This window comes from Lepidochelys kempii, chromosome 10 (genome assembly GCF_965140265.1).
Source record: "Lepidochelys kempii isolate rLepKem1 chromosome 10, rLepKem1.hap2, whole genome shotgun sequence".
NCBI lineage: Eukaryota > Metazoa > Chordata > Testudines > Cheloniidae > Lepidochelys > Lepidochelys kempii.
The window spans coordinates 22,769,417-22,794,239 of record NC_133265.1 but is presented as its reverse complement, the minus strand read 5'-3'; the positions used below and the strand labels follow the sequence as shown (position 1 = coordinate 22,794,239).

At 38.3% G+C, this 24,823-nt stretch overlaps 1 protein-coding gene across 4 annotated transcripts in view; it reads right to left on the bottom strand.

Moving 5' to 3' along the window:
* ZC3H7A (zinc finger CCCH-type containing 7A) overlaps positions 1 to 24,823 on the bottom strand; it is a 46,968-nt gene that overhangs the window by 1,058 nt on the left and 21,087 nt on the right. The window contains exons 6-22 of one of the 4 annotated variants that reach the window (XM_073362411.1): positions 22,708 to 22,788; positions 22,584 to 22,625; positions 21,694 to 21,727; positions 20,460 to 20,746; positions 18,953 to 19,160; positions 17,871 to 17,938; positions 16,839 to 17,031; positions 14,981 to 15,142; positions 13,136 to 13,332; positions 12,779 to 12,876; positions 9,464 to 9,645; positions 6,188 to 6,264; positions 5,399 to 5,532; positions 4,903 to 5,008; positions 3,783 to 3,891; positions 1,568 to 1,701; positions 830 to 993 (exon numbers count right to left, since the gene is read on the bottom strand). In XM_073362411.1, the coding sequence (XP_073218512.1) occupies positions 830 to 993; positions 1,568 to 1,701; positions 3,783 to 3,891; positions 4,903 to 5,008; positions 5,399 to 5,532; positions 6,188 to 6,264; positions 9,464 to 9,645; positions 12,779 to 12,876; positions 13,136 to 13,332; positions 14,981 to 15,142; positions 16,839 to 17,031; positions 17,871 to 17,938; positions 18,953 to 19,160; positions 20,460 to 20,746; positions 21,694 to 21,727; positions 22,584 to 22,625; positions 22,708 to 22,788 (2,276 nt within the window). Of the gene's footprint in view, positions 1 to 829; positions 994 to 1,567; positions 1,702 to 3,782; positions 3,892 to 4,902; positions 5,009 to 5,398; positions 5,533 to 6,187; positions 6,265 to 9,463; positions 9,646 to 12,778; positions 12,877 to 13,135; positions 13,333 to 14,980; positions 15,143 to 16,838; positions 17,032 to 17,870; positions 17,939 to 18,952; positions 19,161 to 20,459; positions 20,747 to 21,431; positions 21,661 to 21,693; positions 21,728 to 22,583; positions 22,626 to 22,707; positions 22,789 to 24,823 lie in introns of those variants that run through there. The other 3 variants (XM_073362412.1, XM_073362414.1, XM_073362413.1) reach the window with 3 other exon arrangements.

The window sequence follows — 24,823 nt, the reverse complement described above, 5'->3', positions numbered from 1 at the left end:
CCACCCTCCCCCAAAAAACTCATTTTAAGATATCAATTAAATTCAGTTTGTTCCAAAAATCATCAGAATTCCTGTCTGTGACAGCCATTAGTTTTTCTCTTTATCACTAAAATGAAGATTTTAATATTGCCACAGAAAACGCCTGCCCTGTAGACCTCCAACCTTGGATCCCAGACTCCAAAGCCAACCAGGTTGGCTCCAGCGATTTAAAGATGTTAACTGGTCTACCTGAGGCCAAGTGGCTTGGGTGAAAAGGCTGTGTCCTCCAAGATGGGGTAGGAGAGTATACTAACCAGCGCTGGGAAAGCCAGCAGGCCAGTTTGGTGTGTAGGGCCCTTCGGAACATACCTGAATTTCATAGATTGCTTCCAGTGACAGTATTTTCTGGGACAAGTGAATTTCTGCCTTGCAAAGAACACCCCATAATTTCAAGACACTTTGTTACATGAGAATACTGGAAATGCATTTCTTGTATTCTACAGGTAATTCATTAAGGAAAATAGCAATAGCTGTGATGTACCAATGCTGTTAAAGTTTCATCCTAACACCAAAAGGTTTGAACCTTTCCACATAGCTCCACATCTGGCACTCCAAGCCAAACCTTCTCACCACACATTAAAATACACTTAATATCTGGTCACTCAGGCATTCATGTTAAAATATTGCTATTTAACTGTTTGCTTTGCATAAGATTTCAACAATGCATACTAATAGAGTGGGTGTCATTAAAAAAAGTATCAATGTTCACCATCTCAGGTATCTGCCTATATTTGCTATACCACAATTGTGAGTGAGAAACTTTGACATCTCAAATATAAATGCTACATACCTATCACAAATGTTAAAATATCCAGTTGGAAACCGATGCTGCCAACAGTTTTGATCATCCTCAGTGTGGAATACCTTCTCCTTATGCTTTTCTGAAGAAATGTGACCTTGCCATTGTTTCTCACTATTACAGTTCTTTCCACACATCCAGCAGTGAAAATCCACCTGGTTTACACACATTTAAAAAATTTAAGAAAAATCAATGCTTCATGCACAGAACTGCTCCTTAACACAGTTTAATATTGTTTCTTTAGCTAATCCAATTATAGGCTAATATACAGTAATAATTTTAAAGTCTGTTTATACGGAGTCATCAGCTGATGTTTTTGACCCCCCCCCCCCCCCCAGGCTCTGTAGATTCTGAAGAGCAGTACTAATGCTTGATCCACAGCATGACTCCACATTAGCTAATTATAAGCATTTCAGACACACAAGATGGGTGCGGTAATATCTTTCATTGGACCAACTTCTGTTGGTGAGAGAGACAAGTTTTTGAGCTTCCTGAAGGAGTGTGCTGTGTAAGCTCAAAAACCTGTCTCTCTCACCAACAGAAGTTGGTCCAATAAAAGATATTACCACACCTATCTTGTGTCTCTAATATCCTGGGACTGACATGGCCACAACAACACTGCATACAAGGATTTCAGTGAGTGTTGTAGGAGCAAGGAACACAGTATTAAGTGCAAAAAAAAAAAAAAACTCCAGAGTTTAGGATAATTACTAAGCCTGCATTACTTACTGTAACTTCAGCATAGTCAGTTGGCATATGAATTTGCTTCCCATTTTCTTTGTTTGCTTGAGTAGCTGTATCTTCTCCTTTTTCTGGTTTTTGACTCTTTAGCCACATTTCATACAACTGCTCCATGTCTTGAACTAACAAGAGCAGAAGCTAAAATAACTATTCAGCAATTAAGGCAAGAGAGTGAGTACAATACGTAACTGAGTTTGCAGACATAATTTGGAAATACGGCAGAGATATCTTTAGGCCCCCATGCAGTAGAAGCAGAAAAGAAAGGACAAACTGCAGACCCGAGGGGAGGAGAGAGCCACAGTAGCTAATAAATGACAGCTATGTGAAACTTTGGCCTCTTAGCCTGACTCACTTTCTTCCAAGACATCTAGGTAGGGGAAATTAAGATTTACCTAATATGAGTAGCAGGGCGGATGTGATTTAAATCACAAGTCAGGAAGACTCTATTTAATCATGGATTTCTACATAAAAGTGCATTCTTGTTGGTTGTTATAACCTTAATACATATTCTTCACAACTCAGAGTTAGATGTAGGTTTCATTTTTAAAAGGTACACACTATACATTTTTATACAGTAATTTATTTTGGAAAAAAAACTTTTCAGATTAGTTTTACAGCTATATCAGAAAATGATTGATTGCTTGGTTATTTCATTTACCAATGGTAATTGAAGCAGATATTTATGAAGTCACTGGGAGGTGAACTATCTCCAATTCAACAGGTTAATCATTAATATTTGGAAGATTTTCTTGCCATGCTGTATTAGGAGGAGACCACCACCAGACAGACATTTAAATTGTTTTATTTAACTAAATCAACAACATTAAGTATTCTGGATTTTTTTTCTTCAACAGCAAACATATAATATCTTAACAAAACAAGCATATGTCCCTTGCTTCTCACATTTATCTCCAGACTGCTTCTCCTTGTCCAGATCTATTCCGCCCCCAACAATCTTCTATTCATTGAATTTTTTGAAAATTTGCACTTTTAGAGAGAGGTAAGGGATTGACTCTGTGTACACAAATTCGCAGAGGGACAATAGAGTTGAGGTCTATTAATTTATTTAAAAACATTTTTGCTGTTAACAAGCTTGTTACCTCTGGAGAAACAAATCCACAGTTTGAGAACAGCAAAACTAAGCATCTCTGATGGTATCTTATAGACTGAGCACTGAGTCCCATTGAGTAGATAGAAAGATTAACCTAAATAATCTATACAGAAGCCTGCAGAACCCCATAAAATTGGTTCCCTAATCCATGAACTATTGGAACTCACTAACAAAATTTTTCTTAAACATTACATGATTATATTGTCTCATACTATAGAATTAGAATTTATAATCCCTATTCCATGATGAGATATATCTTTGAGCTATAATGTATCTTTAGATTAGATTTTTTTCCTCAAAAAGCATTTTATAAAAAAAATCCAATTTAAATAAAAAAATCATTGATTTTTTATCCACCCTGATGAGTAGCAAATATTTATATTAGCTATCACCCAAAGGCCCCAATTGCAATTGGGCCCCATTATGCTGATCTGTGATTTTATCATTAAGCCTGTTATTAGACCTAGTGAAATGCATTACAAATACGATATTTATCTTGTCTCCTCATTTGCAAACCAATGTTAGTATCACTTCAGTTATTCAATCTTTGTTCTTTGCGATCTGTCACATGGTATTATTTCTCCTTAATAACCTCCCTGATTGGACAACAAATTTTAAACCCAAGAATGAATAGTGAATACTCTTGTTTACATGTGAACACAGGTATTTTTGCAGACAGCCAGCCCCCTAATATACAAACAAAACCCAATTTGCAAAAAAGATAAATACAGATACAGCTGATCTGAACAGGAATCTGGTGCTCTCATAAATGGTTGAGAATGGTGTTTTTGCATTCAACCAACTCTTCTACTTACTCATCAATAATCTTCAAAGGTAAAAACTGCAATGACAGTAATTACTAATTTCAGTTACATAATGAGTCATCTGGTATGTATATAAACCTATATTAAAATGATGTTACTATGTATTAGACACTAATTTTGTATCATGAGAGGCAGGCTGGGTTTACTTGAAGAAAAATCTACCCACCAGATTGCCTATGGAAGATTGAGAGGTACTTATTGTAGGAGAGAGATGGAAAAAAGAGAAAAAAAACCATGTGTTTAATAACCTCACACATTTTTTACTTACTACTATTCTCTTTCATATAGGTCCACATCTCTCTCTCCTCAGGACTGTGAGCAAAGGAGCAGTTTCCAACATATTGGCATTTCTTGCCTGAAGCAATATGATTGCACAACTAAATAAGAATTAAAAAAAATATCCTTTAGGCATATGTTAAGTTATAATGGGTGATGAAAGATTTTTGTAGCTTTGCTTCAGGCGCATTAACATTCTGATAAGCAGACAAGTTACTACTATTACTATAACTCAAATAAATAGTTGCCTTCCAAATAAGCTGTCAGAGCAGTGGTTCTCAATTTCTAGCCCACAGGCCACTTGTGACCCAATCAGCACACAGCTGCAGCCCATGTGACATCCTCAGGGCCATACAGGTAATACTGCATGCAGCCCGTAACACATTGATCTTATCTAGTCTTAATCTTATGAAGCACTAGCTACGGAAGGGCTCATCAGTCTGCAAAGCTAGCAGAAAACATAGGTTGGATGTAGACAGTTATGACTTAGAAATCACACCATGATTAGAATATAGCATTTTAGGTCTGTGCTGTATTTCTATTATGCAGGAATTCAAATTATTTATTTCTGATAGTACTCCAAAAATATAAGGTTAAATTTATGCATTACGTTATTAGCTTGATGCCTCTCATTCACTGTAATAAAAATCACACAATGCTCTTTGAAAACAGAGCCTTTTTGAAGTAATGAGTTGTCAGAACCCAGGAAACAGGATTTTGCAAACTCATCTTGAGAACTGCACAAGAAGAAATGAAATTCCAGGTCTCTTCCAATATTGTATGGAGCGTGTCTCACCCTCAAAATATTATGCACTCTTTTGATTAGGGTTTTATGAGAACTATATTAATATGATTTTAATGAGATTACTTAATACTTTATATTAAATACCTTCTATACTTTTATTACTGAAGTTTCACGGACTTGGAGGAGCTTCAGCAATAAAAAATGAGCTCAGTCCTTCCTAGCATCTGGCTCTGCAGTTGCTCCAGTGACTCCCACTGATTTCAACAGACATTTCACACACAGTGGCTGCAGAAATCAGGCCCTTTACTAGTATTTTCCAGTGACTTAAGTGTCTTAATTAAAAAGATCATTTTAGATAAACAAATACATCAAACTGCGAAGGCACTTGTTTCTTCGTGGGAAGAGGACGAATGGTCATCCACTTCTTACGCTCATTAGACATCACCAGCACCACACGACGATCTTTGGTCCATCTAAGGAATATGGAAGCATTCAAATATATAGAATACATCTACATACTGTACTATTTGTCAACAGTAAAGACAATGATTGGACCTAAAGAGCCCCAAAACCATATGTTTTAATACAATTTATTTAAAGTCTCAAACACCCATCATGGTTGTGAGTTAAAGAAAAAAAAAAAGTCAGTATAAACTGCCAACTGAAGTGTGTAACATGCATTTTTTATTCTTGATTATTAACACCCTTTAAAGTCTTCAGCCTTTCAGCCCAAGTTCTACTTCAACTGCACTTGCTTTTTTGCATCCCTTTTAATAGTCTGAATTCCTATACAGATCACTCAGAAGATTTTACAAAATGGTTTACTGAGAGACATTATGCATTTGAAGTTATCTGTTACTCACGGGTGTCTTGCTTTTGCACTACAGTATTTTTTGTTTTTGTCTGGCTCACTAACTTGACCATTTCTCCAGCACTGGGCACACACAAACTTCATTTTCAAATTTAGAGATCCATGCTTCATTTGATTGCCAAGAACCTTAAATTAAAAAAAAAAAAAAAAAAGTGATTTGCATCTGCAGAGAAATCCCATACATAAATCATTAAGTACCCCTGAAGATAAGAAAGGGTTCTAAAATGTTTCTAGATGTGTTAAAAACTAGAGAGCTTATAAATACATCAAAAAAGACCTAGATTTTAAATCTTAAAAAACTAGAAATTTCTCTTAATGACAGATTGTTAGTTAATTTTGTTTAGATTGTATAAATGCACCCAGACGTTCTGGCAATGGACATACTATGTGCTGTATAAACAAAATAAACTACTAGAAAAGGATTTATGCTAGGTCCTCAGCTGAAGAAAATTTGAAAGAATGCATTTTTGAAGGTTTATATTCTGCTTATGACAAAATAAGCAAAGGGGGGAAAAAGTAACTGCACATGTATAATGAGAAATCTGGGATTAGGAAAAATAAGAATATCTGAAGTATCCAGAAAGCTTAATTTTTTTTTTAATAAAACATGCAGGGGGAAAGAAGAGGAAATCATTTGGGGCATATGCTTGGGACAACCATTTTGTGATATAAACTAACAGTTAAATCGTGTTATAAACATTGACATCAAAACCAGTACGTCACCGATCAATCACGCTAGTCCCACATAAATTTGCTTCCTCAGAAAGATGAGTGGAAATACCTGTGCTCCATGTGCATTTGCTTCCACATTCTGCCAATATTTCTTTGATTCTTGAGCAATAGTATCATGTGACATACCTGCAGAGGAGAAAACAAAGGTCTTAGACAATTTGGAAGTTTTATTCATATACATGTTCAAGTGCTACTGAATCCCTCCAAAAAACAGCTAAGGTTGCCAAAGAGACAGTGGTGTTACCTACCACAACATTTACAAAAAACAAGCACTTAAAACCAGTTAAGGACATCCTAAAATCCTACACTGTCTACATAACACAAATATATTCACAGATGGACCAAAGTATTGCCTAAGTTTCCATCTTCCTAAGAGCCTGTTTTCAAATCCTGGAGCCAGATGCCTAAGGGCTTTGTGCAAATGACCACAGGCAAGCTAGCTACAATCCGCTTGAAAACCAGCTCATTTTTCAAAAAATGAGACTCCAGTTTATGTTCACAAGGCTCCTATAAAAACCCTTCTCATGTACAGATCAGTGTTACTCAGGCGAGAGACCCCCCCCACCCCCCAAAACCTGCCTATGCATCTTGCAAGATGTAAAAGACTGTCACATTGCCTTTAATGATAGCCATTCTTGCAACCACTTTTCTCTCAGGCTCTTTAATAATCTCAGTGACCACAGAGATACGAACTTTTACTGCACACCTTTCCATATCATTAAAGCCTCACCAAGGTTTCTTTTCCACAACGTCCATGGAGAGGCTGAAGACTAAAGACATCAACTCTATCAGACTTTCAGAGTCCTTGAAAAGAAAAATAGGTCTGTGCCTGGATTTGTAGCAGGGGCAGGAAGGGGCTTCCCACTCAGTTGAGCATTCCCCTTCTTTAGGGTCCTCCAACACTCAGAGTCTATAAGTTATCAACTTGCCTTCTAGAAGATGAGAAGTTGAGCCTTGACTATGTCTGGACATGTGTAGGAAAGAAGCACTCACATGTACACTCATGTTTGGGGGATGGCCTAACCCTTTTAATAAGAGGTTTATGGGGTTAAGAGGAAATAGCAGCTACCCTTGAACCTCGACATTTTGGGAGGCAGGAAAGGAAGGGAGAGCAGCTGTCCTTCTTTCCACAAGAAGGAATCCTCAAAGGCCAAGTAGAGATAAATGGGCTAGAGCAACAGAGAACTGGGAGGATTCTGTATACTTCCACATAACTGTCCTCCTCTGAAACTTTTCTTGGCCTGGGGTCATCCTAAGTTGGCCGATACACTTCCAGACAGAGTGAAGCTGACCTGATGCTCCTTCTCCAAGGAAGGAGCACGTTCAGAGTGACAGTCTGGGCAAAAAGGGGACCAACTATGGGACACCATATTATCTCCACATTGCCCACACTGCCCTTTTTCTGGGCATCATCGCCACCCATGATGATCAACCCAACTAATATTTAAAGCAGTGCTCCCTCACACAGCAAGGTAGAGAGAGTAGCTGAGGTCCACTGCAAGTTGGTTGGAGGGACCACCAAAACCATACCAAAAAAGTTGACCACCACAATGAGGCAAAGAGAAGCAGCCCATTCCAGACTGGGGTGCTTCCCTGAAGACAGGAGATTTAACAATAAGGAAATTTTGTAGCAACATTAAGCCATTTTAGAGCTAGAGGAACAAAGACTCTGGACAAGTAAAAAATTCAAAAAACTGGCTCACAGACCTGTAACAAAAAGATAAGCCTGATCAAGGTCTTTAACACTCAGCAGAAACATTCTCCTTTGCCTTCAAAGTAAATATCTCAATTTCTAGTCAAAGCAATTTTGTAATAAAACTAAAACAAGAACACATTTCTGAGACCTAAAGCTAAAACACCTCAAACACCCCAGGGATGGTATAGATAATACTGAGTCTTGCCATCAGTGCAGGAGACTGGACTAGATCAGTGGTTCTCAACGGAGAGTCCACAAGCCCTTTCAGGTAAGTCCGTGGGGCCCTGTGGCTGAAACCCCGTGCCCCAAGTCCCAGCATTCACCAGGGGGCTGAAGCTGGGAGCGGCGCGGGGCTGAAGCCAGCAGCCCCAGCATTTCCCTCACTCTTCGAGTCCTGGCGCTCCTCACAAGCAGAAGCCCTGAGCCCACAGGCAGAGTTGCGCCGGGGCGGGTGGCGGAGGAGACTACCACGATGACAGACAAGGGTTCGCCCCTCCTCCCCCAAACTGCAGTGCCTTATATATAGTGGGGCAGTCTGGGGACAGCTCCACCCCTTTACCTCCTCCTCTCCCCCAGGCCCATCCCTCTGGTCAAGCTGTAGGTGGGAAAGCCAGAGCCAGGCAGTGCAGGGCAGCTGCTCCTCTGGCTGGTGGTACCATGAAGTGGGCAGCCGAGGCATTCTCCCATCTGCTGTTGGTGCCCAGGGTTACTACTGCTCTTCAGCTCCCAGCCCCTTTTGACTGCTCACGCAGCTGGTAAGAGCTGCCCGGATGAGGGGACCTGGCTTTTGGGGTTGGCAGAGCCCTCGGGGAGCAGCCACTGCAGGAGGAGCCTTCCTGGCACACAATCCTTAGCTACCCCCTGCCTGCACCCTGCCCCTAGCTTACCCTCTGCCTGCACCCTGAACTACCCCTCCCCCGCCTGACACAGCCCCTAGCTACCCCATCTGCACCCTGAGCTACTCCCCTGCCAGCACACAGCCTCTAGCTACCCCCTCCCTGCACCCTGAACTACTCACTGCACACAGTCCCTTGCCATTCCCTGCCCTCATCCTGAACGGTTTTCAGAACTTTTTGAACTGAGTCCCCACTTTGAGTTCTATTTTTAGTTGAGGGCTCCCACAACCCAGACAGGCTGGATGGCCTACTGAGGTGAGGTGGAGGTGGTACTCCCTCCCTGGATCCCACTGTGGGGAGCTGTCCTGAACCCTGCCAGCCCTTGCCCCCACAAAATAGAAGTCAAACTATGCCTAAGCACAAGGGTCCCTCCTGCACCCAAGTCCCAAGTGGCCCTGAAGTTTTTAAATAGTGTGTTGAAGGGGGGGCCTCAGCAAGAAAAAGGTTGAGAATCCCTGGATTAAATGACCTCTCGAGGTCCCTTCCAGTCCTACGATTCCATGATTAAGAAACTATTAGTTTTGAGTTAAAGCTAAAAAGTTTCCTAATTTTATGTGCGTCTAGCAGTCTTACTCAATACCCACTAACTAGTAAAACTGACCAATGGTTTATTAGATATACAGAAGACTACAGAAGGTTGTAAGTAGAAGACACTGACAAATGGGTTAAGGAATTGCATTTCTTTTATCTTTTTGCACTGGGGGTAGGGGGTAATATTTAAATCCAAACATACCTGTCTCATTCTGCATTATCCAAACTTTGAGTTCTACAAGACTGTGTGCATAAAAACACTCATCTTCTCTTAAACAGCCATAACGGACCTCATGCCTGCACAGGTCTAGCTGACACTGAGCATGAAACGAACGGATTTTGGAATACTTTACTGTAGTTTCTCGCAAAATGTGGACAAGGCACCTGTTTTTGAAAAGAAAATCAATATTTTAAGCTTTCTGTAAAGTTACTGACCTTCCTTGTGCATATGGAAAGCATGCAATGTTACCATTCTTTCCACTTCATATTTTATTTTAATTTTGACAGCTCTTTAAAGTATCTTTTAATATACTGCTAGGCAGAGTAATCCTAGATTACTGCTGTTTGTTTAATGTTTACAAGTGAATTCTCTCTGTGACTATGAGGTCTTTCCACTTAAGGAATTAATTATTAAAACTTTGGAAAATATGAGTTTATATATCAGCATGTAAATTTGAGCTTTAAAATAACAAATAGGCAGTATTCAGAGCCCTTTGTGCTCCTGGATTCTACTGTCATGGAAACTAACATGGAATTACATAGACACCTACTCTCCTTCCTCTGAGGTATGTGTACACACAACTCCTACTGAAGTCAGGGAGTAGATTATGTACAGCCAAGGGAGGCATTTGTCAAGAACAGATTTTTAAAGCCAGAAGAGACCATGAAGGTCATCTAGTCCAACTTCATGCATAAAACACAGGCCACAGGATTTTACCCTAGTAAACCTTGTATCAAGCTTACATGACTCTAGCTTAAGCAGAAATTACGTTGGGCTTGCCTATAGTTAGCAGTAATGTGCACTGTTGGGGAGCGGGAGGTGATTTCTAAAGCACATTAGCATGTTGCACACTAACTGGTCCATGTAGACCCTACTGGCATAGGCTAACAGTTCCCGGGTGTGCTTTAACATAGTATTGTTTCAAAGCTGTTGGCATGAACTAAAAGTTTAGTGCATTTTAACAGGGTCTACAGAGACCAGTTAGTGCACAACACATTAATGCACTTTACAAAAAACACCCCCATAGCCCTCATTGCTGCTCCTTGTAAGCACGCCCTTAAAGTCTCCAAGTGATGAAGAACCCATCACGTTACTAGGAAAGCTGTTCCAATGGTTACTGATTTGCACTGCAGTAGCTCCCTGAAGCCCTCCCAATTATAGACCACTGTGGTAGATACTACAAGCACAAAATGTACCAAGAAGCTTATTTACCCTCATTTAAAAATTTGCATCTTATTTCCATTTTCATTTAGTCTAGCTTCAACATCCAGCCACTTAGTCTGCTAAATTAGAGTCCTCTACAATATCAGAAATCTTTTCCCTGTATTGGTGCATCTAGACCACAATAGCTCTCTTAACCTGCTCTTTGATAACTGGAAGAAATTAACTTTAAATTTCACTACACGCAAGCCTTTATTTACTACCTCACCAACCTGTGTTTCATCTAAAAGTTTTACCAGCAATTTTCTTGCAGATCACAGAAAAAATACTGACTGGCATTGAGCCAAGAACTGATCACTGCAGGACTCCACTGGAAACACCCCCACTCAGTAATTTTATACTACAGGTATTTTTTAAGTTCAGTTGAAGAAATTTGAATAAATTGCTCTCCAAACTCAAGTCCTGTTCCTGCAAGCCCATTGATGCAGGTAGATGCTTAAGACCAGGTGAAGCCCCACTGTAAGCAATGGAACTCTGAACAGGAACAGAGTCTGCAGATTACAGAATTAGGGTCTAAATTAACCATTTGCAGGGCAAGCGGGGTGGGGGTGGGGGAAATAGAAATGTCTCAGAAATCAGTGCTGTCTGTTATCAAATCTAATACTGCCTACTGCAGAACAATACTGGACCCAACAATACCCATTGTTTCCAAAGGCAAAGACATGACATCCCACTGCCAAGTAAATATTCCCACCTGCACAACCTGAAGTTTACCAATAACTATTTGTAGGCTTAAATTAAAAAAAATGGACTGACTTCACAGTATTTACCTTACTCTCATATTTGCAGTGTTTCCTTTACTTAGAACGAGAAACACTACAAACAGTGTAAATTTAATTCCTACTGACGGTAGAGTCCCCATATATTTAATAGTGCTCTCATTGTAGTCCAAATAGCTGTAACTTTCATACATACATAAAATCACATAAAGAGCTCTGTGGGATCTTTTGTTTTTTTAAACTTACAGTTTACCTCAGAAAATAATGAAGCTAGATAAGCTTTCAAACCTTATCGTCATACAAACTTGCACCAGTTTAATTAAACTGATGCAAACCCTTATCTGGATAATCTTATTTTAGTTTAAGAGTAACTTATTTTGGTTTAGTTTAAGTCTATTAGAAACAGGTTTAAGCTAAAAAAACATCATACTGTAACTGACATAAGAGGGGTTTGTAAAGGTTTAACTATATCAGTTTAAAGTCACACCTTTAGTAAACCAATGCAGCTTGCCAGGTACAGAAGCCCTTAGTAAGGGGCACTGATGGTTAATGGTTTCAAACAGATGGGAGTAGCTGATCAACATCACTGGTTTTCTTCAGCATTGAGAAAGAAGTTATCACTTTTATAATTAATGATGTAGGACTATATTTAGACAAGAAAATGCAACAAATGCATTAATTCAAAGCAAGCTATTTGTTGGTAATAGAACCTTTTGCCTCAGGTTCCCACCTGTAAGATAAAGGCAATACCTATAGCACAAAGATGCTGTCAGGCAAAATTTATGTTTTTAAAGTTTGTTGGCTAAAAAGCCTATATTGTTACTACTAGTACCGAAGCAAAACTACCAGACTGCTAGCAACTAAGAGGAGAAAGCCAATCTGCAGTTGTGGAATGAAAATTAGAATTTAAAATGCTTTGAAACCTCTGCTACAGTAGAACCTGAGAGTTGCAAACACCAATATTATGAAGTGACCAGTCAACCACACACACCGTTTGAAACCAGAAGTATGCAACTGGGCAGCAGCAGAGACAAAAAAAGAAAAATACAGTACAGTATTATTGTAACATAAGCTACTAAAAAAATAAAAGGCAAGTTTTAAAAGAAAGATTTGAAAAGGTAAGGAAACTGTTTGTGCTTGTTTCATTTAAATTACGATGGTTAAAAGCAGCATTTTTCTTCCACATAGTAAAGATTCAAAGCTGTATTTAGTCAATGTTCACTTGTAAACTTTTGAAAAAAACATCATGTTTTGCTCAGAGTTACGATCATTTCAGAGTTACAAACAACTTCGTAACTGAGGTTCTACTGTACTTTTAATTTGAAACTTATATTGAGTATATTTCAGACAGACATACTTGTTATCTTCAAAGTCATGCATGGCAGGGTGAGAACAAGAAGAAGAATTATCCTTGTTCCTTTTGCTTATTATTCTAGGTTTGTGATCAAAGCATTTCTGAAATACAAAAACAAGGGATTAAAGAAAAGTTGAATATATGTTTCATGTATGAAATCACCTTAAAAATTCTACTAGGGATGTAGACTGTGCAAACTATTATCCAACATGCACCTCAATGCTTACAAGTTAGTCATGCACCAAATCATTTCGTAAGCAGTTCACCTTACTATCTAGCAAAGCTGTTAAATGAAAAACTGTTTAAAATTGTTTCATATCTTTAGGAAACAAGCAGTCAAATATGCCTTTAAAGAAGCACCTCACAAAGAAACATAAATAGTCCGTGGTGTTCTTGAAGGAGTTGGGATACTGTAAAGTTGATCTTCCCATTTCCTCCAAAGAGAGCTTCTCGACTAAAGGCTCCTTTGCGCTCTAGAGTCCACACGTCTATCTCCTCCTGGCAATACGCAAACGTGCAGTGGCCTGGATACCTACACTCTTCTTCAGCAGCAACATCTAAGATGACATGAAATAAAAGTTAAATTTGACATTGCTTTTACACCACCACATTTATCATCACTAGATCTTAACTCTGCATTTCAGAAAGTCTGATGAAAAGCCACCTCTGTGATTAATTAATCTAGTATTTTGGTCTTACTCCTCTCTCCCAAACTTCATTTTGAATGACCACACCGCACCTTTAAGCAGGGGGAACACTGTCCAGGCTTAAGCAGTGCTTTATGGTGGCGAGGCAGGAGGTCAGAAACTGCTGCAAAAAGGTGAGTAGTCATCAGCTTTGTGGTGCTGACTCACCCCCAGGGAGTGTTAGGGACAGAAGGCTTTAAATGTGCAAGCCCTCGGCGTGGGAAGCCCTTTCTCCACCCAGCAGGCAAGGCAGCACCCACCCTCCCACCCCGAAAGGTGCGAATATCAGGCTGGGTTAGGACCTGCTGGGGGCATTGCGCTAATTGCTCCTTTTTAGGGGGGCTGGGAAGGAATTTTTCCCTCAACCCCTTATTGACTTCAGTGGAATGAGATGGTTTTTTTCCCACGTTCCCCAACCGGGGGGGGGGGGGGGAGATCAGGAGAAAAGGTGGTTAGGCTGTATGTTGCAACTCATTTAGTAAGTGTGGGGTGGATGTCCAGTGCAGATACTCCACAGGGAAGGCATCCAGTGACCAGCTAAATGGCCTGGTAAAGGACTTAAAAGGAGGTGCTGGTTAAAGGAACGGAACAGGGGAGTTGGGGACTCCTATGATTGGTAGGGCAGGGAGCCAACCCCCTTTCTTAAAGCCCACCTTAACTCTCCTACAAGCAGGGGTGAATGGCAAGGTCCAAGCAGTGGATTGGCTGGGGAACCAGGATGAAACTACCCAGAAACCCCAGGTAATTTGAATAAACATGGAGTTGCCTGCATTGTACACTTTTATCTGCCAGGTAGTCCTAGACATCTAATAAAAGTTGCGGCCCGATTAAATCCATATCAAAAAAGTCTCCTGTCCTCCTTTCAGTATAGCCGGACAACAACTTTACTACATTTAGGGCCCCTCAGAAGATATGGAGTGTCCATTAGAGCTTGCATGTGTACCCCAATTATCCTCACAGCCTCCAGCTTCCCTTCTGTATTTCAAGCCAAAAAAACAGAAAAATATTTTCACAGACATCCACTCTCTTCTCTGTAGGTAGGAGTACAAAATGTTAATTTGTGCACAATATCTGATCAAACTAATCAGCTCCCTGAAGTTGTAAGCAGAAGTTCATACCAAGAATCTATGAAGCAATGCTTACTTTTACTTAAGTGTCCAGAACCTCCAAGTCACAAGGATACTAGAGTTGGCTCTATTTGGAAATAGCCAGATACATTTTCATGTTTTTTAAATAAACAATTATAATTAGAGGTAGAATATGAACTAAATAATCACATTAGTTTTTATGATGGGGTTTCACTTAAATCCCTGTGGAAATATTAAAAATACCTATAAACTGTTTTTGTTAATCAGCAAAAACAATAGAGCTTCATTCTACATTTTATAACAAAAATGTACATGCATTACTTTATATTCAGTATAGGAATTAAAACCTTGCAATTAATTTTGCATTCAAACTAGTTAAATTTCCTTGTTAATTCAGTAAAAACTATGTAACTTCTATATTTAAAACATACCTTTACATATATAATATGGTCCTACATACTGAGTTTTTGTTGGTCTTGGGCGTATTTTTTTCCATGATTTATCTTCAGAATTCTTTATTTTACCAATTAGAATATCCTTTTTACACTTATGCTCTAAATTGGGATGGTAAGTGAAATCCAATAACTTAGGTCCTAAAATAATAGAAAAATTGTTTATAGTTTACATAAGCTATAAGTAACTGTGGAACTTGTATTCAGGCACATGTGTGAACAGACTGTTAAGAATTCTTACTTGCACCAATAAATTAGAAGAGCCAAAGTAATCTTAAATAAAAAAAGGGGGGGGGAGAGGGAGAGTGGAAGAAAACTATGCAAATACTTACAAGACCAGACCAACAAGAAAAATAGGTCATTTAAGGAAGATTTTACAGTCTTCCTTTGCTTCCGCATGGGAATAACCAGCTGTATTTTTCTGTTTTTGCAGGCCCAAATGGGTAAATTTTCATAAAATTTGTTTTGGGCCTTTAATAAGTCATTGAGAACCATGCAACTAAATATTTAATTTTTATTAAACTTGAACAGCCAAAGAGGGAGTTCAAAGACAGAACACAACCTCAAGTAAAAAGTCAACTTTTGCATTCTGTAGGAATACAATACCAGCCCCACGGTCTAGTTGGTAGTGTTTTAACTGTCACATGCTAAGCACAGGGTTCAAAACTAGGTCTATTTTGCTTCCAAAGCCACAAATACTAAGAATACATATATACCAGCAAAGGGATTGTAAAGTTTCCAATGCTCAGTGACCATCCCAGTCAATAAAAGGAGTTACAATAACCCACTAAGAATAGAGTCTGGTGCATTCCTGTCCGGTTCTCTTTGAACAAAAAAGTTCATGGTGGAACTGTGTGGTTTCAGAAATGGGTAGGAAAAGCAGGGATGCAAAGAAACAAGGGAAGAAACCAATGCTTTGTTAAAGGCCAACATATGGATATATCTTAAAGTTCATCCTTCAGCATTTTCTAACTGCTGCTTTTTATTAAACATCATGTCTATGTGGCATTTCAAAATCACCTGTTGATCCTCCTTACACAGTAATAAAAGTAGTTTTAAACTAAAGAGCAATAAACTGCAAACTACAATAACCATTCCCTAGATATATCAGTGTAGTATTTTAGAATTATTATACATGTTTTATTGCTCTACTAATATTTCAGAATGTCTATAACCTGAAGAATAGTGCTCAATTTTAAGAATAGTCTTGATGAAAAAAAAGTTGCTTATAGAATACAGCTGTGTAATAGCAATAGCTCAGACCTCAAAGATTAGTTCTGTGAATGGCCCAAAATAGGTTAAGACCCTCTGTGTCAATGAAGGCAAGTTAATAATTATTGCTAAGGTTTGGAAGCATCACGATAATGATTTAGAATTAGTTTGAAAGAACAATAAAACAGATGGGATGTGAAGGTTACCGGGTACTTTGAATTGCAGTTCAATTCCCCATGACCAATCAGAGTGGGTATTGCAAGTTTTTAAGTCTTGAGCAAAGGTGTCATTCTTCAGAGTACCCTGGGGGTTGGGAGGAAAGTGAATACAGAATGTGAATGACCTTACACAGTAAGCCTTCAGCTTGAGGAAAGCATGTTGTGATTGCTGGGGGTTTTAGAAATTAAGAACCCATTAGGACAAGACCATGAAATCAAGAAAAAAAAAGGTAGAAAAAGGGTTGCAACGTTTTTTATGACTCAATATTCAGATCCATATTCTGTTTGTAAATGATACACAATTCAAAACTGAGCACTTCTAGAAACCAACAACATTTTAATTTACAATGCTGATATAGTACATATGTATTTAATTATCTATCAAACTGACTTCCTGCGCTCCTTACCTGTTTTGATGAAACATAATTGGCAGGCCTGTCTTAGTTCATGTGTACCTTCCAATGGGTTTCTTCCAACAAGTGATGCAGATACAGCTACGTTAGCAGTTCCACTGCTAAAAACATGTGAAAAGTCATTCCTAGTTTGACCTGCAATTCCCATGTAATCCTCAGTCCCAAACAAAGCATTGGGGCCATTTATCTGCCAGAAGAAACAAGATTTAACTTGATCTGTCAACCTCATTTTAAGATCTCCAAAACTAGAACTTAGTTAGTGAAGGTTTTCCTCAAAACATCAGATTGTCTTCATATAGGGTTCAATTGCAAGCTTGGCTGCATATCCACACAGGGGAATAAGGAGCTCATATCCCCATTACAGGCTGAATGCACTGCCAAACCCCACACTGGGACTGAGAGAAGTGCAGTAGCGGGTGGGCTGAGAGTATGCAAATCACTAGCTCCACCCATACACCAGCCAGCCACTGCTGAGAAAGCATTTGGGAAAAATAAGATACATGAGCTTCAGATGCAAGTACAGCACAGATCAGATTGAAAGTCTTAGTCACAATATTGTTACTGCCCTGCTTGTGGACTACTGCAGTTACATACTGCCCCTTATTCTGGCTGGACTGCAAGGTGGTAAGATGGCAAACTCATAGACGATAACATTCAGACAGTTGTGACCACATGTGGTCATTTTAAGCTTCCATGCTGCATTTTGCTAAAAAGTTTACCAAATTCAAAAATTGGCTAGGACACTAGTATATACAATTTCCTCATCTAAAATTCCCCCTGGATTTTCGGAAAGTAGTTTGGGGTTTTTTTTTAAACTTTCTGTCTTAGAGTGTTGCTGTGTACTATTCAAACAGATACTGTTTTCCCACTCCAGTTGCTACATTTTAATGGTGGATGAAGCTATCCCTGCATTTTTAAAACTAATAATAATAATAATAAAAATAAAAAAATAAAAACTTCCTTAAACCCTGATGACTAAATATTAAAGATTTGATTCATGTGAAGGAAAATGTGGAAGATACTTACAAGTAAAAGAGAGGAATTATTGCTGTTAAGTGTTGGTGTTCCATCTCTAGAAACTGAACTGGATAGATCTGGACAGTGATTAAGAAACAATTTTTCAGTTATTTCCCCTCTCAGCACATTTTATTGATGTAAGAATTTGCATCTGCTATAGAGGTGACAGGGGTCAATGTCTTTTCCCACTACATGCAAATGCCTTTTGGTCTCTGGACAGAAAGACAAGGTAAGTCATCTTGACTCAGTCAATCAATGGATTACCTTTAATAGCAGCCCCACAGAACATGTGTTGAGGCAGTCACTGTAAGGACAGACTGAAGAAAGAGGTCCAGAATGTAAAAGGTGGGCAAACAGGCAACAGTTCACTTTCAAATCCCTGGTTGTGGACATGGTTAGGGAGACAGTCTACCAAAATTTTGCAATAGCCATTCTTCTACAAAGAATGTGCAACTACAAGATTTTTGACTGATATAAGGGGGATTATTTTTTCAACTCTAGTTTATTGCATATTTCCTATTTATTTAGCTCATTACTGATCTTGGTATTCATCACCACTTACACCTATTTAGATTCAGTGTTAAGCAAATTTTTTAAACAGGTCTTTGCTGGGTTTTTTCAGTGTGTACTCTCCCCTGTGTAGTCATTTTAGAATCTTGAGAGTAAAAAAACAGCCCCATTTATTTACTCCCATTTCACTCAGGCACATATTAAATCCCCAGCCTCACCCAGATTTTTAAATGGAATTTAAAATTTACTTCCTTCTCAGGTTAATTTTTCATGCACAACATCAAAACAGCTTTAGGAAAACCCATGTAATAGTTCATGCAGATCCAGCAGAGGGCGTCTAGAACATGTTTATGTAGATACCACATGAACAGTTGCTTTGTTTTTAATTCTTGGTCACAGTATATATTGACTATACATTTGATACATTTAAAACATAGGCAAGTCAAACTGCCTGAACGTTTCACCACAAACCTTTAATGTTTACACTGATTAGTAGTGAGAAGTCAGCTGTCATTCACAAACTTCTCCCACTCTCTATTAAAGTAAGATTAAACAGGTATAACTTCAGACTCATTTCTTACCTCTTTTTGAGTCACTGATTGGAAAGGTGTTTAAAGAGGAACAAAAATTTTCCAAAGAAGAAGCCAGAGGCTGTGAATACATTTCTGAAAATGAGGCTGCTGGAACAAATCCTGCACCAACTGGTAAAGTTCCTAACAAAGTTGTGGAGAAGGCTATATTGGGAGCTACACTAGCTGATGGAATGGGTCCTCCGACTACTGTGGTTTGCTGAGGGGGGGGGGGGGGGGGGGGGGAAAAAGAAGAGAAATATTTTTACTAAATGTTCATTCAGAATTTTTTTTTTCAAAAAGGTTAAGAGGTCTGCAACAGTCTAGCTTTTAGTAATTTGCTTTGTTTTAGCACAAAAACCCTATCTCTAAACAGGTAAAGGTAAAATGAAGACTATCTTGAACTTCAGTCCTTCAATCTAAATTTTAGACCCTAATGCTGCAGAGACTTACCCATGTTCAACTTTATACACGGTGAATAGTCCTATTAACTTCAGCAGAACTAATCACAACATGTAAAGTTAAGCACAGGTTTAAAACCCTTGTAGGACCAGGACCAGACCCTGAGAGTTTAGTTTCTAAAATACCTTTAAATACACAGACAAAAGAGGCAGCAGAAATTAAAGAGGCCTAAAAATATTTAATGGAATTTTAAGAAGTCTTATTCTAACATGGTAGATTGTTTCCTAGAACTCCTTTACTTTGCAATATCTATTTCAGAAATTTAGAAAGTTACATTTCTCAGTTTATTTTAAAATACTGAAAGTTAAATATTCAGAGTAAGCTTTCTAAATAGTGTTGCTTTAAAAAACACTTTAAGACAGAGAATCACCACACACTTCTCAAAACTGAACCTTATTCTAAATTGTGTCCACTAAACCTGCATGAAGAATCTACTTACTACAGCCTCATTAGTAAATTATACTAATAGTATTATCCTGATTAGTTTCGTGCTGTTCTGGGAGGAACTATTATTCACTTTACAGTTACAATCTGTTCAAGAATTGACATGATACCATTTCCTTACTTCAAGGATAATGCTATATGCTAAAGTTAACATATTAACATACTGGCAGGTTTCCCCTCCCCCCACAACTGCTCAACTGGACATCAGAGAGTAGACAATTTTATGAGATTGCATATTTGTGTTAGCAGTTCAGCACATCATTTTCAAATTCTTTTAGAACCGTCAGATATACACCATCTGATCCTAGTGACCTGCTATTTAATGTATCTGTCTGTTCCAGAACTGCCTCTAAACCCCTCAATCTCTGACACTGCTTTATCTTTATTACCTGATAAGAGCTGGTCGGATAATGCTGTCACTATTCTAAGAAGAAACTGAAAACATGACATTTCTGCTGGGAAGTTCATATTAGAGTCAAAAGACAGGGTGCAATTTGACAGAATAGGCATGACTATAGTTTATACACTTAGTTGTGAGCCTGCTTATCAAACTAAAAACAAGATTTCATTTGAAATGATTCCTCTCCAGAAAAAATTAAACACAAAAGTTTACCGTTACACTTTCATCCGAGTCAGGTACAGAATCAAGTAGTTCATCAAGTTCTTCCCCAATACTAATATCATCTCCATCTCCACAATCTAAACATGCTTCTGGAATAGAGAAAGAGAGGTTTCCCCCATTTGCCAGCACTGCGGAAGGCAGAGAACTCTTTTCCACTTGAAGAGGCATGACAGAAGATACGGATTGCATAGGTATTGAGGCCAAGTCACTTGACACTTCTGGGACAAAATTTGATGACGGACCAGTAGAAAGTGTCTCTTGTTTCTCTTCTGATAAATCTGAAACAGGTAATTTGGGAAAGAGACCAAAACTTTTAGTCAATGTTCTGCAAAAAAAAAAAAAAAAAAAAAAATTCTTTCACCACTTTTAATCTGGTACAAATATGTTTTGCCTTAAAGAAATTTAATTTTGGAATAAAGATATAGATGCTTAAGAAAAGCATACCAAGTGTTTGTATTAACCAATTAACTTCAGAAGAAAATATGCAGATGTGTATATTGGAATGTTTGCATATTTTGATATGCTAAGTAGGCAGGAAGAGTTGGAGACTTGTGGCCTAAGTTATCACATGCTAGCTTTATTCTGCCTCCCCATGTCCACCCCCTCAGCACTAATTTTTCCAAGTTACAGAAGTTATATTAGAACACCACAATATTAAAAAAAAAAGAGAAAAAACAACAAAGTCAGGAAATTTAAATAAAGTTTGCTCAGCCACCTTAACCTGTATTCTCTTATGCATACACACACACACACACCATTCACTCAAATCCCTCAAAATGCCATACACCTTTCACACAGTCTATTAAGTTTAGTTTGCTGGCAAATTAAAAAACTGTTCTAAGAAGTGATATGTGAAGTTATTTCTTGGACTGACTTGAGAAACTTTTTTGATTTTTTTAAATAATTTTTTTAACCCCTTGAAGTGGAGACTGTGTCACCTTTACAAGTCACTACAGTTATTACCTATGACAAGGGATGTAGGAGAAACCACTGCTGAAGTCATCTTTGAAAGCAGCTTTCCTAGTTGTAATGCTCTTTGTACCTTCACACACACTTGATAGAAATATAATACCAGTTTCACAGAAGGCAAACTCCAGAAAAGAGCTCAATTCATGATTCATATAAAGAATTTTATGAATATTGACAATGACAAACACACCAGCGCTGCACTTTGTATCTAGCTTCCTTTCATTAACAAACAATATTGTAGTCCAGGAAGACTCACCTGACTCAATATCTTCTACAGAAGAATTTGAATTCTGTAGATAAGTAAAACAATCAATTAATTTGAAGAGCAACAAGACCCTTCAAGCATACATTTTTAAGTTGACTTTATCAATGTAAGTTTGACCTAAAATTTAGCTTTTGTAAAATTTATGAGAATTTAGATTTCCACAATTAAAGATGAAAGAAAAATCGCTTTTCAAACAAAAGCATTCCTTGTAGTGTGTGAAACCCAAGCATTGCAGCCATAAGAAACTGAAATTAACAAAAGTGAGACTAAACATAACAAATTTTCATTTCCTAAAATAAGATATGTTCTTTATTTACTGTTTAGATTTAAATAAACTGTTTTAAAGTGTTCATGTTTACTAATGTAACGTGTAACCAATTCTAGCCAACATCTGTTTACAATTTAGGTGAACTTTATGCCTCTAAGACCTGGAACTGCATCTGTGCAGGTCTCATAGTACATCTTTATCAGTGTCTGAGCTGCATTCAACTTGCTATCCTTAACCTATGTGAACCATAGTACTCACCTGGACATCTGTAGTACTTAAGTTGTCATTAAGTACAGAAAGCAATGGTTAACTGTGTCCATTTAGCAAGACCTTACGAATAATTAAGGCCAAACAGAGTAAAGACAGCATTTTTAACTATCTTTTATTCAAGGAAGTTCTCGTACAAAGATAACTTGGATAAAAGTGATCAAATGATTGAGTAAGATATTATACTCATGGCAAAACCAAGCACAAGGTTAGACAAGAATCCTTACCATTGCCTAAGATACAGAAACTTTAACCAAATGTTAACTGGTCAGTTTCACTTCACTGTAAGAATACAGAAAATAGTTCTTTCAAAATCAATTTATACTGTGAACATGTGGACCCTTACCTTAATTGACACTTCTCCAGAAACTGAGTTTGAGGAAGTTGGCTGCAATTAAACAGGTCATGGTAAGTGTAAGTTGATATTAAAAATTCAGAATGAGGTTTAAAAACAAAACAAGCTTCCTTACCCTTGCTCTGACATATGCTTTTCTTATTTTTAATCCTAGTTTCTGAGCAAGTTCTTGAGTCAGCTTTATCACACTTTCATCCTAAAACAAATACATATACATTTCTATATACTTCTATACATACACTCACAACCCCCACCCCTCAGGCAAAGTGATACAACTGTTTTCTCATTCCAAAGTAAATAGGAATTATGATAGTGTGCTTCTAACCCCACATGTAAATAAAAATTATAAACGTCTATAACTGAGTTCAAAGGTATATACCATTTTATCCAAGATGAGTTTAAGATCCATAAAGACAAAGGCCTTTAGCAATTAAAGCGTGATTTACAGATTCTACAGTTTGAGTATTTTTTGTAGTTTTACAAACTGAAGGCCACATTTCGATTAGCATGTCAACTATTAAAGAACATCACTGAATATTTAATTTGTTTTTGGGAATATACTCTGTTGTATCTGGAAGCGTTGTGTTAAAATCAAGTCATATTTCACTTTGTCCTAGTTAATTCATATTTTAGATGACAGATAGCATTTAGAATATTTGACAGTTTAAAGTTTAGTTTTCAGAATATGTCATATAAAGTTACAAGAAGAATCAAGGCAGATTTACTTTAAACCTTAGAGCCAAGGTATTCAAACATGAGTACCTAAAGTTAGGCTTTGAAATTGAAATTTAGACACCTAGCTAAGTGGTCCAGTTTTCAGGTGTATGAAGCAGAGAAATGCCAACTGAAGTGGTCATGTGTGCCCAGCACTTTTAAATTTCTGGCCACTTTGCCAAAAATTGTGTCTTGAAAAGGAAAAAAAAAGCCACACAAAAGTCACAATCATGTCTTCTAAAGGTTCATTTTGAACAGGATGCCAGATTAAAGATATATATTAATCAATATTTAGAATCAAATGGAGAAGAAGTAACCATTCACCCCACAGCATAGATAGCAAAAGAAAAATCTATGGTGGAGACTAGTCAGTGGGAGAAGCCACATCTACAAAGGCATCTGAAACAAGGCAGAAGGGGGAATGCCAAATATGAAACAGTCACGGGTCTTAAGCACAGCACAAAATCCATCACAAACGGAATAGTCAGCTAGTACTAACATGACACCTGCCATTACATTACTGGGATAAGGGATGTTTACAAAGAGGTCTATCATTCAGGGCCATCCTTAGGATTTATGGGACCTGACACAGTATTATTAAACTGGTGCCCCATGACCAATGGAAGCAAGTTTTTTGTACTACAGTCATTAAAATTAAAAATGTATTTGACATAAGGGAGGTCCTTTGAAGGATTTATTTTAAAAACTGCAGGTCTGAAAATCCAAGCATTTAAGCCTAAAGATGAATACTCAGATTGTGCATCTAAAAATCCGCGGCCGCCGCTTCCCGCAGCCCCATTGGCCTGCAGCAGCAAACCACAGCCAGTGGGAGCTGCAATCCGCCGAACCTGCAGACGCAGCAGGTAAACAAATCGGCCCAGCCTGCCAGGGGCTTTCCCTGAACAAGCGGCATCCCAAGTTTGGGAAACACTGCACTAATGAATTATTTTTAAAGCAAATTTTAATACAAGGTCCTGTAGACTAACATGTTCTGAGTAAATATTACAGTAATGCACAACTGTTTTTGTCAGTAAATTCAGAATCTGACAGTATATACCTGGGGGTTGGCAAATGCCTGTCAAATGACTTCATTTTCTTTTTGCGAATACAGACTAACACGGCTGTTACTCTGAAACCTGTCAAAATTACCACTTGAATGGCTCTTTAACAGTTTCAACATTGTGCTAATAGGCCTGGCAGGCTGGAAGGCTCTCTCACTTTTAAGTTACTAGATCCCCTCTGGAGTAAGAGTCACCAGGCTGCAGCAACCAGCTGTGGGAGCCTGCAGGAAGGGTCAGAACAGGGGATAGGAAGAGGTGGGAGGGTGGATACTAAGACCCAGGGGTACCCCAAATTTTTGGGTGACCTACACAGCCTTGAATGCCTAAGGACGGCCCTGCTATCATTAAAAGAAAAGGAGTACTTGTGGCACCTTAGAGACTAACCAATTTATTTGAGCATGAGCTTTCGTGAGCTACAGCTCACTTCATCGGATGCATACTGTGGAAACTGCAGCA